Source organism: Glossina fuscipes, unplaced genomic scaffold, assembly GCF_014805625.2.
Source record: "Glossina fuscipes isolate IAEA_lab_2018 unplaced genomic scaffold, Yale_Gfus_2 2, whole genome shotgun sequence".
In the NCBI taxonomy this organism is placed as follows: domain Eukaryota; kingdom Metazoa; phylum Arthropoda; class Insecta; order Diptera; family Glossinidae; genus Glossina; species Glossina fuscipes.
Window position 1 is genome coordinate 30,680,973 of NW_023998416.1, and position 15,222 is coordinate 30,696,194.

The 15,222-nt window shown below is 35.3% G+C and overlaps 1 protein-coding gene across 7 annotated transcripts in view; it reads left to right on the top strand.

Annotated features, from left to right (window-relative positions):
- LOC119633213 (apoptosis-resistant E3 ubiquitin protein ligase 1) overlaps nt 1-15,222 on the top strand; it is a 34,603-nt gene that overhangs the window by 7,000 nt on the left and 12,381 nt on the right. For 2 of the 7 annotated variants that reach the window (XM_038026636.1, XM_038026638.1), the window contains exon 1: nt 5,102-5,846. The exons of 4 other annotated variants lie outside the window; for them this stretch is intronic. In XM_038026636.1, coding sequence (XP_037882564.1) covers nt 5,771-5,846 — 76 coding nt within the window. In that variant the 5' untranslated portion in view covers nt 5,102-5,770. Of the gene's footprint in view, nt 1-5,101; nt 5,847-15,222 lie in introns of those variants that run through there. One more of the 7 variants, XM_038026637.1, reaches the window with a different exon arrangement.

Consider the following 15,222-nt stretch of genomic DNA (forward strand, 5'->3'; position numbering starts at 1 on the left):
TGCAATATTCCTATCCGCCGGTCCTGCCGGAGTGTTCTTTTCTTACAATTCAGCCAATGCAGATTCAACGATGGACTTAACCATTTTGAATCTCTGTAAAAATCAATTTAACTTAACCACTTGGCGTATTCCGTTGATAATATTAAAATTAATCTTTTAAATACCCGCGTATTGTCGACGCTATATTTAAACCTAAAAATTATAATTTTTACTACCATGCATTCTGTCATAAGTCCAAAAAACAGCAACACCTACCAAATATTATAGAGTATAAATCTTCGGATAACAACAGTGGTTGTAAAAGATTCGGCCTTAGCCGAAGATAATGTGCATATTCGATTGGCATAAAGGCATTCAGGCCAACACCGCAAAAACTGTTCAGGAAATGTAAGAAATCCTGAAATGTGATCTGCGACCTTTTTGTTATATTCATTCAATTAGCAGTTGCTCTTATGACTTATAGCCTATAGGAGTAGTGTTTCCATTCTTACCATGATAATCAATTGAAGAAGACTTCTCGTCCTAAAATTCAAATTTTGTCAATAAGTTTAAAAAAAGTAAGTAATGGACAAAACAAACTATTATATTATATATTTAATAAGCGTTCAGATTTATAAAAAAAAAAACAAGGAAATTATATATGTATCTAACACCTTTGTCTTCAAAAAAGAATTGTCAAAGAATAAGAAAACTTAATACTCTATGATATTGGGTGGGCGTAAATAATTTCTTTTCGTTTATCTACCCTGATTATGCATATAATCATCGATAGAAATATCCTTGTATCTTGATGTTGTTTATGATGTTGTTTGTTCACTTTCGAAAATGAGGGTTTTCTCAGTTTATGTTATATTCTAAATTCGAAGACAATATCATCGTCTATCCCATTAACAAAAGATTATTTATCACAGATATTATGCAGATGATTAAATGATGACTAATCAAAAATATATACAGGGATGCTTCGTTGTGGATACAGCAAACGTTTTGATAAAATGAATACACTCTAATACTTAGAGATATAAAAAGTAACGAAGAAAATTTATTTCAAGACACTTTACTGTCGTTTCAGTTCATTGCGTGTACAAGTCAACGTTACCTGGCGTTGCCTTGCGTGACAAAAATAATAGTGTTTAAACATTTCATAACTATATCCTACCGTGTTTGTGGTATGCACGCAACATCCACAAAGACTTGAAACAGAAATTATTTTTATTATATAACCCGTTTCAGAAGCATTTCTTAAATCGATTCAAACCTACTCGTTCATCGTTTTTTCCTCATCAGCCTACAGATCACAAATTTCAAAGTATATTAAGACTTATTTCCACTCAATAGCAAATCCTATTGAAAACAAACAGCATTGGATCAGATGAGGAGGTTAGTCTAACGTCTATTGAGCCTAATGAAAGTGATGGAATTTGTCTGGTCACAAAAATAGTTTTCATAGGATTGCCTTCACGTCTGGAGAAAGCCCAGGACATATTAAATGATCTTAACGAGCTTAGATATCTCAATCCGAGTATAATAATTTTTTCTTGTTTCCTACAGACGTGCATGTCTAACTCGAAACGCTTTTAGAGAAATGCATGTCCAAAGCCAAAGAACATTCAACTGTATCCTTCAATAAATAATACAATTGTAATTATGAACAATCCTAGAGATATATATATTTAAAATCGTAATGCGGCATTTGCACTTACCATAATTTCATTTACCTCACAATGTTTCCTTATTTTACTTAAAATTACGAAAAAAGCCAGGATTTCATTGGATAAAATTATAGAAAGGGATTTCCAAAAACTTGTAATAACTTCTCTGCTTCTGTTCCTAATTAGTAATCAATAATGTGGTTTCGACGTGTGTTTTCGTAAGCAATGGAAAAACGAGTGTAATGCAAGTTCTGACGAAACACCGCACATAAAATGCATATGTGTAGCTGAAATTGTAGATGGAGGGATAAGAATAAGTTGTTGCCTCTAAAACGGTCAATAATTTGTTTCTTTTTATTTCATAATCGTTGTTCATTTTTAATTACGTCCTATAAGTGTATAAGTAGAGAAAAACCATGTAATTGGAGGGAGCAACTAATCACCCAATGCTTTGGACTGCAAGGCAAACTATCTTGATTTCACATGAAATCATTTCACAAAATTACTGAAGTCATCTTTTCCGCTTTTTTTCCATTCATAACAAATGTTGAAAAAACTACCCGAACAGAATGTGAAAATATGATGATTTTTAAGTGATCGAAAACCACCTTCTTCCACTTATAAAGTAAGATTTAGAAGAAAACTTTTCCATTGAAATATTCGTGATGCTCATAAAGAGATAGCAGCTGCTATCTGTTCTCAATGCTGTCGTTACACTTTTTAAATTGCCTGAAATTGTCACAGCAAATATTTGCCTTCTAATGGTGGCTGACATCTGTTGGTGTGTCAGTGTCAGTGTCACAGTCCTCAGGATTTTCAATTACACTTAAGAATAACAATAATGATCGGAACAATGATGATAATGATGATATTATCAATAAAGGCACAAGATGTCGAACAAAAGCAGCAGGAACATTATGTGAGTCTACATATCTTTGGAGAATTTCAATGGCTATCGTAAATGTGCGCACACACACACACACACACACGCCTGTTCATATATTTTCATGCTTATATACTTATTATTATATATTGATTAGTGACAGTATGCGCATAAAGCAAAGTGGATAACATTGTTGATTCACAATAACGGTCTGGCATGTCCTATTTCGAGAGAAACTATCGTAAATATTTTGGAATTTAATGAAATAAAATCATAGATTTTAATAGTCATTTAAGTGTCCATTAACGAACTCTTAAGGAAATTTTAATGCGAATACAAAGTGTGCAAGTTGAAAACCGATTGGATCTAAACGACTTTCTTAGGCGTTTTAAAGGAGTTACTACAGAGAATGATTAACACAATAACTCTTCGCCTAATCGTTGGAGTCATCATTATGCTTGCAACAGATGGCCACAAAAACGGATTTGAAATTGAATTGATTTGCGGCGGACTATAAAGTCGAGACTGTTTTTGCGTACCTTTCTCTCTCATAAAGTCAATTTCAAAAATGAACTAAACTGACGGCTTACACAACTGCTACGTGATAATCCTTTCCGGATGATTCCGGATGATGCAAATACATAACGTTCGATATTTTGCTTTTCTCTATACTTTAGGTTATATAACAATTTCGTGTACTTTTTACGCGCGATCGTTCCTGTAATGTTTTCCGCTTTGCTTACAATTATGTAAGATTCGTAACTTCGCTTCCTCTAAGTAGAGATGTGTATTGAGCTTGCTTTTTATGTTATCTTTGCTATGTTTGCTTGCTTTGGAAATATAATTATGCCCTTGCGGTAACGGGTATATTAAGTTTGTGTGCAGGGAGCCTTAAGATAGACCCATCTTTTACTATATCGACTAATTTAAAATCTTTCTGAATCGGTCTATCCGTAGGCCTAACCTAGAGATCACAATGTTTCAGTTATTATGATAAAATTTGGTACTTCCAGGTCTTTTGACGTAACGAAATACCTTACTGAAAATGGATTAATTCGGACGACCTCTTCGATCTCGCCAAACACAGCGCCTGAGTATAAAAAAGTCGTTACATGAGAAAAAGTAAAAATTTTCTAAATTTTTCCACAAAAAACCTTCAATACTCTAACTTACTAAATTTAGGCGGGACGGGGCACTTTGTTGAACACTTCCCACCGAACCTTCGCATAATAAAAAGGACCAAGTGCTTATTTCTAAAGGAGTCCTAGATGCACTCTAACGCCAATAAAAGTTGAACAATTCACTTATTTGCCCTGGAACGATGTATAAATCTTAAAAGCACATACCAGAGACTACATAAAGTATTTCCCAAAGTATTACAAATCGTACTAACTATTGTGCTTTTGCGTGCATTTATTCTTAGAGGAAGTGAACTGGAAACCTGAAAGTCGGCACACGCTCTTCTTTAATATAATAGCCAAAGATCACAACAGAAAATGTGTGAGACATAAGGTGTAAAGCAAAGTTTTGAAACTTTGGTACGAATAACCTACCTTGTATATCAGATAAAACACAAAAAAAACAATTTTGGTGTAAATTTGATCTGGGGCGTCAAAGAATTGCTGACCCCTTAAAGCCAATGATTGTAAAAAGTTTTGCAAATTTCAGGCACATGCTTAAGATAAGGGATGAATTCGTTTAGTCGCTACACCACTTCAAAAATGCTGAGCTTATTCAATTCCTGCAAATGTCGGTAACGAATGTGTATGACTGACTCTTCATTATAATAATCGATTCAGATTCATAGTTTATGGGGCGTGAATTTTCGCGATAGTTTAAAGCAATTTACTGACCTAACATTCTTTGATTCAAGAATGAACCTTAGCTAAATCCGACGATTTTAAGTACACTCCTTACTTTAGGAAGCTCTGCTCATTAAAAATTTGTTATGCCTGACTATGACACGAAAGCTTAAATTTTTGATATTTTGTAACGAAGATAGATAAAAACTTGTTTCAAACAAAGCAGCGCATATAGGTGTTGGATGCTTGGCCTTGTTCGAATATAATGTTTTTTAATATTATTTTATTTCATTTCATTTCGCTGTTGTATGACCTAGAAAGCAATTTTCGCCCTGTTTAACGATGTGCTTTACAAAATATCCAGATTTTACTCAGAGCATTCATATAAACTGCAAAGCTGCAGATAGGCAAACAAAGTTTATCACAACCAATGGATAGTTGACATAGAACTACCAATTTTCGGTTTGGGTTTGAATTGAGTTGGACAGTGACAAACTAACGTAACGCTATAAGTACAAATAAATAAATGATTGCTACGTGGTGAGAGTGATTCAAGTGTACAACGTTAAGTAATCAGAGTATTATTTATTGATGTTCCTGTGCATTTCATGTTTGACACACAGTTACCTACACAAACCAATTTTGATATCTATAATATTTATTGTGATAGGGATGATAATAATAATGGTGGTGACTATGATAATGACGACGATGATGATGATGATGATGATGATGATGATGATGATGATGATGGCGGTGATGCAGCAGCACCCAATAATGGTGTGCTAAAGTTTATGTTTGTTTTAGCTTAACACCCCATTACGAGTAGGATAATAAAAGTCCGTCTTTACATTTGTATATGAAGCACACACATGAATGCTAAGAATTTGATACATTTACGTTTCGTACAATATGTGTGTACGGCATCGCATTACAACGGTACATGATAAATGCAATGGATGTGTGGGGTGTCTGTTGTTTACCTTGCAGGTTGAACGAAAATATTTTTGCAAGTCATCTGCTTTAGGGTATCCGCAAACATCCGCCTATAGAGTGTAGATATGTTTGATTGCATGAATAACTGCATGAATATCTGTTACATTTTCATTATTTACATATAAAGGAAATCGTGTAAAAATGTTCATGACATATATTAAACTTTTCCCTCTCATTTTGAAACATTGTTAGATTCGTTCATTTTTATTTTCTTTTCTTCTATTCTACGACAAAAGAAAATCATGTAAATCTCAACGAGACGACTGCGGTAAAAAAATAATATCATAAAGTTTTTTTTTAATCTAAACTTTGCGCGCGTATTAAATTTACGTTCATTGCGAAATATATGTGCGCCTAGAGAAAAGAAAAGGAGAATATCAACGAATTTTATTTTAGTGAAATAATATATAATAATAGCAATAATAATAATAAATATAATGTGGTCACCGGAATCAGAAATTAATTCAATTGCCATGGCCACGACAATGCGCCATTCACAGTCATCGTCATCGGGTAAGCTCTATGCATTAAAATCTAAGGAATGTGTGATTATATGCTTCTTAAATACAAAAAAGAAAAAACGCCTGACGATATATTACGTTTATCAAGTTTTATTTATGCCTAGAAATATGCATCAAATACTTTATACATAATGTTTACAACAAAGTTATGAGCGCATATAGCGTAATCGATTTTGCCGTATTTGTCGTTCGGCACTTTTCACTTGAAATTTGCTATACGAGCTCAAACTTTCACCTGGAACAACAACAAAAAACTTAGTTTTAAACTTTTCAGTTTCAGTCAGACTGTCATTATCATCAGATTAGGTTCATTCAAGTAGATTAATAAATTTGCTGATAGAATAAAAATTAGATGTTTCAAAAACCTGAAAGTTGTATGATTAATTTTCAGAACCATCTATTTAGTTCCTGTTCTTACCCTTGTATCTCGGATAGAGTTTATATCAAACATCGAGCACACTACTTTATTCCTAATCTCAGTGAAATATGGTATAAAATTCCTTTAAAGGCTGTAAATGTCAGTGCAAAGTTCTGAGCTTTTGTATGTCCCTCCGTCCGACCCTTTTGGAGCTCTCTAGCCGCCAAAAGCTGAGATAAGAAGACGAATTTTGATTTATATACTTTTCGCTAATAGGCGCTAATCAAGACAATAACGAGACTGCAGCTTACCAACCATCCCCTAGCCCCGGCCCCCTCTCCTTCCCCAACTCCAGCACCTTACTAAATATACTTGTAAAATATATTAACACATCTTCACGTGATGCCCGAGAGCTATATGTTACCGAGAACTATATGTTAGTATTTGGTTGGAAATAAATCCATCTAGAAACTACTTCCCGCAATGCTTCGGATCGATCAAGGAAAATAATTTCACGGGTAGCAAGGTATTTCACAATTATTTGTTTTGGGAAATGATGAGTAAACATATTACACCGAAAAATCAAATATACGTTTACTGTGCCTTTATATTATATGTTTGGTACGTTGTCAAACTTTAGTAATATTTTATATAAAACAGCATCTTGCGCGTGGGCTTGTTATATCATGTTACCGCCCTAAGTTCTTATACGTACACAGTATACAACCTTCGCAATTCCTTCGTGTCTATTAAAAACAGCAAAAGCAAGCAAATGCTTGCTTGTCAGGGTATTTAATATAAGTTGAATATAACTTATTTCTCGTATCGATATCAATCGATGAAAACAAACTGAATTTGTCGTTTTGCTTGTAGAAGACGAAATACGTGTAACAGTTCTCTCATATATTACATGTTCTTTGAGTTGATTTATTATTGTTTGCTTGCCCGCCCACCTGTCTTTGCTCTCTTTTTTCTTAATCGTTGATGATTGTATTGGAAATCTAACGCACGCTTTTGCAATCAGTCTCAATAAATCACGTTTCAGAGCGCAGTGCAATTACGGATATTTCGACAAACAATTGCATAAGAATCTGTTCCTGTCTCAGCAATGTTTTCTGCTCAAAAATTTCTTATAATACATTACCGCAGATAGCAGTGGTAGGCCAAGCAAATTTGCTCCCTGTCAAGAAATTATATATGATTTTATTTAAGTTTATCGGGGTCTTTTAAATCATCACCTTGTTGCCGGCAATCGTTTAAGCACAACTTTGCGATTGATCGGGAAAACCGCTTCATCTAAACTATTGATCTTCCTAAGCCAACCTCGAAAGGAGAATCAAAATTTATTTTTAATACATTATTTATAATCGGAAAGTTTCAACATTGCCTGAGTCTGAGGACAACAAAATGTATTTATATAGAGCAAGCGGTCAGAGCAATTTTCAAGTATTTGTTTTAATGTGACTAACGAAAAGCTGAACAACCGCGGTTTGAACGAATGTTTGGCGTTAAACTACAAACGTTTTCACAGTAAAGGAAACCAACGCTAATTTGAACCGACTTTAATTAGTATATCTAACTTCTAGTGAGCAAAACAGTTCTCATTGTTTGCAAAAGAAGAAGTCGTCCTTCAAATAATATCTTGGCCTGATATATCTGTCACATGTAAGAGTTTTACGAGCGTGCTTACATGTAATTAAATACATGACTTGAATAATTTTGCAAATCATTAGAGTTAGAGAAATTAGCATAACACTTTATGGTGACTTAATAACACATAGATTTAATGTACATAGGGTCAACATGTGGACCTAACTACCAGTAAAAATAAACAATCTCTCACATGTCGTCTGTCCATCTATCCACAGTGCAAGACACGTGTGCGAAGCATACATGTGACTTACTCATCATGCTTCAGTCCTTGCAGCGTTCACTTGCTCGCTTCGATGGGTCAGGCACGTGGTACGCAATGCTTTGCTTCGTACATAGGTATGGAAAAAAGCAGTTCGATGAATCATTCGTCGCAAAAGGCGAAGATTTTTAAAAGCGTGGCGTTCACAAATTGTCAAACATATGGCAATATTTCGGATAAGAGATTTCTCTACCATTTTGATACAAAAATTGCGGTTATTATCCCTGATACTAGATCAAAAACTTTACCTACCTTTACCAAGGTTTAGGAAAACAAACGAGAAATTAGTTCAACCTTCAATCTTTGGTAAGGTAGTTAACTAGAATTTAACCTTCGCCAGTACAAACCGTTTTGGCCAAAGAGGTTTGGGAGTGTTAGCACACGTGTACGTATCGGTGCTTGAAGACCTAGCTTTCGCACTATCCTACGCCTACATGGTCTTTACTCTTCTGCGATTTCAATCGCACTTTACTTTACTTTACAGAAGGTCTATATTTCACTGTCGAAATATTAATTTTTTTCCATGTCTTGTTTATTATGTGAATATAATTTACACGAATTCGAAGTGAGCAGTCAGGCATACAATATGATAAATTTGATAAATTTCCTTGGTCGACTTCACGTTTATCGATTTAAGAAACGTTTACGTGCATTGCTTTTTCTAATAATTGGAAACAAACTATAATTTTAAGCAATAATTTATGCACGGTAAGCAAAGAAAATCATGTTAACATCGAATGTTGGGAAGACAACGGATACAACAAATCATTAATATACGATGTATTCAAATTAATTATTATTCAATTAAGTATTAATATTAATTAAGAATTTATTTTAAACAACAATTCGTTTTCTGGCGTGCTTTGGGTGAACAACAATTATGTTTTATTGTCCTTTAGTAAACAAGGAATGTATTCAACGCTGTTTGCTTATTTCGTTTTGTTTAATCCCCACTTATTGTAATTATGTATGAAAATCGGGCAAAGTTGTGAGTATTGTGAGTATTGTGAAGCAAAGCATTAAAGAAAAATGAAAAGGAAACAGATCTCTTCGAGTTTACTGATAGGATATGCTACTGCACTTACTTACCCATTTGTTGAGCTTTGTTGAGCACAAATCTTCACAATCCATTCTTGCCAGTTAAAGTAAGTCAAAGAAACTGTCAATTGATTCTGAAGACATATTGGATAAAAGAAAAGGAAAAAAAGGAATGAAAACACTATGATAGGAGGCGATACATCACTTTGTTTAACGTAATTATTCATGTATCAATATTTCAGAATAAGGTTTTCTATAGGGAGCGGTTCAAATTTTCGACCTGTACGATGAACAGGCAGAAGGACAGACAAGCTTAACTTGACTCACAAACTAACTCCCAATAGTATTATGAAAGGTGTGTCTCTCTCAAGGTTCTCGGGGAGTTCCATGCATCTGCACAAACTTAATGTGCTCTTGCACAACAAGTGATGTAGGGTATAATAAAGATGTGAAAAACTATGAAAATCATTTAATAATTATTTACTGAAAAGCTTTAAAAACACAGCCTCTGTTGAAGATGGGCTCTAGATGTAATCATAATTTATTTAAAGCAATCTTTGCTCTCTAGGTAATACCAACAGCAATTCTTTCACTACGCTTCGCCACCGTAATTAAAAACATTAAAGGTTCAACACAACGTTTTAGAAGGTTAAGGCTAAAGATGTGCTTCTGCGCTTAAAGTTTATTTGAGACGGAAGCTTTTTTCGAAATATCATCTAGAACGCTATATGAGATACTGAATGTAAGCGCAAATCTCTTGTTGACCTTATCACAGCATACAAAAATAGTAAAGTAAGCCCCGAAATTTGTTATCGCTATCTCTCTTTACTCTACCATCCAACGAAAGGCGCCAATGTACTCTGCATAGAGCCACGTTTTCAAATGCCGCGAAAATTCAAAGTAGAGACATCAAACTTGGCATTGACCACGATATTGAAAACACAAGTGATTCGCTCGCAATCGTTGGTTAGTTATGCGACGCCAAGGTCGAACTCCTACCTCTACACAAGCCACGCGAGTTTGGAAGAAGCAGCCAAACTCGGTCAAATTGAAGGGATTGTGAGCTGGTCGTCGAATCAATAACAGCTTTTGATTTCCAACAACAACTTACAACTTAAAAGCTGTCTATTAAAATCACCTCCCGCTGATCTCAATCAATCAAAAAACACATTACGTTTAGAGTTACGCGCAAGTGTTTTCCATGTGTTAGGTTAGCAAGGATGAAATTTGTACCTACGAATATTGACAATTTTAACAGTTAACTATTTGACATTGGCGTAATATTTCATTATTTTACATCTCGCCTGTTTAAAGAAGTCATTGGAATGTGCAAATGCGCCACGTGGCGTTCCCAGTATCAAACGCTAATAAGGACGAACTAGAGTTCATCAGTTTTCAACTCTGACTCATCCTAGAGTGCCTTTGTGTTGTCCTTGAAGGTTGCTGTTAGCAAACAAACAATATTAAACAAATCCGTAAAGTGAAAAAAAGGCGGATGTCCACAGCTTCCATCCATGTGATGCAACGACTACAGTAATGTTTTACATAAAAGAAGTAAACACATTATACAACGGACAACGGCCATCATTAAAATACCCTACACCATTTCGCTTAACACAGTTAGTCGGGCATGTAACGACCTTTCTAAACATTGCGGTTTATGGGAAGATTTCGCAAAATTTCTTCAACACTTGGGCACACATTAGATGGACAGACAAGCTGGTATCGATTCAGACTCGCTTTCTGGTGGCGTAGCCATAATAAATAGTGGATCTACTTTCAAACCTTTTGAATGCTGCACACACCAGCACAATACTACTATATTCTCATACCACAAAGGCAGAACAAATCCGAGTAACTTTAACTTTTAAATATGTTAAGATGAAAAGCTAGCAACGTTTAGGTAGCTTTTCCCGTCTACTCTTGTTTTGTTTCATTTAAATAAAATATTTTTGGTTTCACTTAAATGAAATATTTTTCTGTTATTATTTTGTCATCAATCTTCTTGATACATTTGTTGCAAAAGTAAGAAAAATAAAAGACAATACTTTTCACTTTGTTTAGCATTATTATGAAAAATTTTTCCTTTACATTTTCCTATTGGTTTTCCTTTTCCCTTCTTTTTTTTATTGTTTGTTGTTTTTTTTTTTGTTTCATATCTAAGCATGAAATTCTCTTGTTTACAAATTTCCGTAAGGAAAATTGGCTTGAACAACGGAATAACAACCTGAAAAATTGCCAAATTGCTTACAATTTGAACACACATAAATACATACAAACTTTCGTGTATAACACGCAGACCAACAAGTTCTGAAATGAAAAATGAAAAGTGAAAAATTCTTTCATACTTGCATATATGTATGCTCATATATCTATACATATATATAGAGATTCCTTGTGTGTGTTTAGCTAACTAACTGTCCTCCAAAACTAGTGCAGCAAGTATCTTTTACTTTTACAAGAGCCGATATTTTGTACATTTCGTTCAGTTTTCAATTTAGTTTCATTTGTTCTTCCTTTTCTTCTTTTTTCTATTTCCTTTCTATGCTTTTTCGTTTTGCTTATCAAAAGCCATTGGTTAGAAGAGAGCGTTTACGTACGGCTTGAGTCGAATAATTTATCAGCCACCTGCCTAAACGTATACCTGTCCGCAAAGAAAAGACTTCTTTTCCAAATTTCGTGTTTCGAACGTTCATTAAGAATAACGGCACCGAAGACTTTCTTGCAATTTTTGAGATGTGTTAAAATATGAGCACTGGACGTAGGGATATAATTATATAAAGTCACTACTTCGCGCTTATTGAACTTCGTGTTGAATAATTCGTGGGCTACCTGAGGTGCAAGGCCGTGTATTTAAAGTTTCCATCGGAGATCAATGCCATAAAATTGATGGATGCCTGGTATCAATTACTCTTTCGCGGGCTTTTTGACGCACGGAGTTTTGTTATTAGAAGTCCAGATCGAAGATCATTGCCTCAAAAATACCTACTGAGCTGGTTGACGTTCAATTTTTAACCATTAAGATGTTAGGCTTATGGAAATCTATTATTGCAATCTCGATTCACAACGTGACACATGGTCATCTTGTAAGGGATGCCGCTCTTTTGTGTCTTCTTGAAGAACAGACAAGAGACAACAGAATAGAGATCTAAAGCCATATTGCACTGCTCATTTATCAAGATGCATCACTGCGAAAATTAGTTAGGTTTGGATAAAAGACGAACGCTGTTGGTTCACTCGATACTCTATAACTAAGTGATTAACCTTAAAAAAAATAGAAGAAAAGCGAATTTCACTTTCTGAGCAACGCTTTGACGTTATTTTACTTTACTTTACGAAAGATTCCTCTCAAAAGAAGTGAACAAATCACGAGGAAATGGAAAAGTTGACGGTAGAAATTGCTTTGAGCAAAATATGTGTCTTATTCTCTTTAAGTAATTGCTTCTCAAGCAAGCCCTAAATTGTACATATAGTAGTTTTCTCCAATGTCCAGAGCCAACCAAACAACTTTAATAAAGAAAAAAGTTCACCGCTGTATTAAGACGCTCGCTTGAGAGTCGCACAGTCAATGGCAAAAAAGGTTTAATCTATAACCGAGATGACTCGGTGGTTTTTCTCTTTGGAAGCGGAAGAGGTCTAATCGAAAGGGGCTCTCTTTTCTAATGAAAAGGAGCATTTTTTCACCATTTGATTCTCTTTGTTGGAGCTCATCTGATTGATGGCCAGCAATATCAAGAAGACGGAGGCACATTTGGGTTTGTGTGCTGTGCGATGACAACCTTGGAAGCATTAATTCCCTTGAGAAAAGATAGTGATTGAATTAGCCTACCGGGACGTGTTGATAGTCCAAAGGCAAGTGCGACTGCGGCCGCGTATGGCATGAGAGCACCCAAAACTGTACAGCTTGGTGTCAGTTCTTGCTTGAACGATAAACCAAGAAGTTAAAGGGTATCCGCGAAGGTCAAGTTGCCCAAAAGTGGGATTGCACCAGCAGGAAGATGCCTGACGAATGCCTTCTTGCCTGGCTGCTTGGGTACGGCCCTTCGGGGAGTATTCGTGCTGGCTGTGGTTGCCACAAAGTTGCGCGGGAAACTGTCTAAGAGTTGCTGAAATAGGCCTCGACGTAAACCACTAAACGAGAAATTGACCCACGCCCATTTTCTACTACAGTATCTCAGGGTAGCGAGGTTCCCTTCCATTGCGATTGTCGTTCTTCCTGGAGGGTCCTCCATCTATTGAATTTGATTGCCAATGTGATTGTGTTGTGGGCAATCCGTCTGATTAAGGGTTCAGGCCAGGTGCGGACGTTAATTCCCACACAGGTATCTAGCTACGACAAAATATGGTCAAATCGCATTGAGATTTGAACCGTCGAAAACCGTCTTGATAGTTGCGACTTTTCTCTACTCGGTTTTGCGGCAGTTGATTATTTCAAAGTTGGGACTTTTCGTTAACCGCGCGGCTGCAACGAAGTCCGCCGCCAGTAAATCAGTTTTTGTTGATTGGCCTCCTTATTGACGTCCTAATTTGAATGCAAACGTTGAAAGATTGTCCAATCTTTAAATTTTGATCATTACCAACATTTTTCGTACTTCGTACTGTAGTTTTTTCTTTGTTCATTTGAAAAACTTGATAAAAGATTTGGCTAATTTTCAACTGTTTTTAAAGCATAAGTTTCTTCATGATTAACTGCTAAATTGTGAAAAACTATGGCAATTAAAATAAACTAATATAAATGGCAGACGCTAATGCAATGTGAAATGTCTTGAAAATATATATCGCGAAGCATTGCCATTACGGTGTTTGTCTCTTTGCTTAAAAATAAAAAAAATGACTCCGATTTTGTGGATAGGATTTACGTTGTACTTCACGATAAGAAGTATGAAAATCAAATATAGTTTCAGTTCGCCTAACTACTGCCTATTCTCTCTGCATAATATATAATTATATAATCTCTGAGCAGCTAATAAGAACCCGCGATATTTATTATTGTTAACAGCTCCACTGTGTAATCTACTGACACATATAGAAGATCGTCTTAGCTTTTTAATATTAGCAAAATTTGCCGCTCCTTTGTCGCGGCGTTGCCATAAAGATTGTAAATCTCAAACAAGTCACTCAACTATTTCCTTAAAGTAAAATTTTCTTCAAGTATTAAAAAGCAAGTGAAACCACTTGCCCGCCATAGCAATAACAACCAAGAGGATTATAATGTCCTTAAAGGGAATTTTTGATAGCCACTAAGTTTTCCGCCAAAACAATATTAAAATTGTTTTTTTTTTTAAGGACAGGAAGGGGCAAGGCAACTAGGCGATAGCGATAGGTTTACAATCCCCTTTTAGTTGGTCGTAGGAAGCATTTATATCACATTCCCTTATGCACTACCAGTAAAAGTGCTTATCGTGTTACGCGAATAAGGTTAAGGGCCGATGGCGCCTATTCTCATACTCAGCTTTTAAATTGATCTCTCCTGCGTTTGCACTTAATCTTAGTATGGAAAATAAATTAATAATAAATGAATGAAGAAAAATGAAGATTGTAGTAATAATAGTGGATGAACGAATGAATCACATTAAAACTAAGGCGATTACCGTTATTTTCTACGTTGATTGGCTACCCTTCCTGCTTGAGGGTCATGCCACATCCTGGCCATCCGCGTGGTTGTAACATTCTGGCATTTTCTACGTCTGCCAGGCTTAGTAAGGTCCTGGTTGCTGACGGGTGAACCATGTCGAAACTTGCTCTGTTGTCATCAACAAAGATGGTGTGTATATGCCAAGTTTTAAGGAAAACTTTTTTTCCAATAATTTTTGATAACAATATGTCATATACAACTTTAAGTGCTTATCCCCTTCCCCAACGTTTCTATTTTTGCTTTTAGTTGCTTAGTTATTATGCGTGTATCTACATTGGCTTAAGCAAAAGTCGGGTGGGTGGTTATGCGTTTTATGTGTTGACTCTTTTTCTAACTCAATGTAATATTTGTGAGTTCTTTTCTTTTCGGTTTGTGGTTATTTTTAACTCTATCGATTATTTCATAAACTTTTACTAACAGTTTTT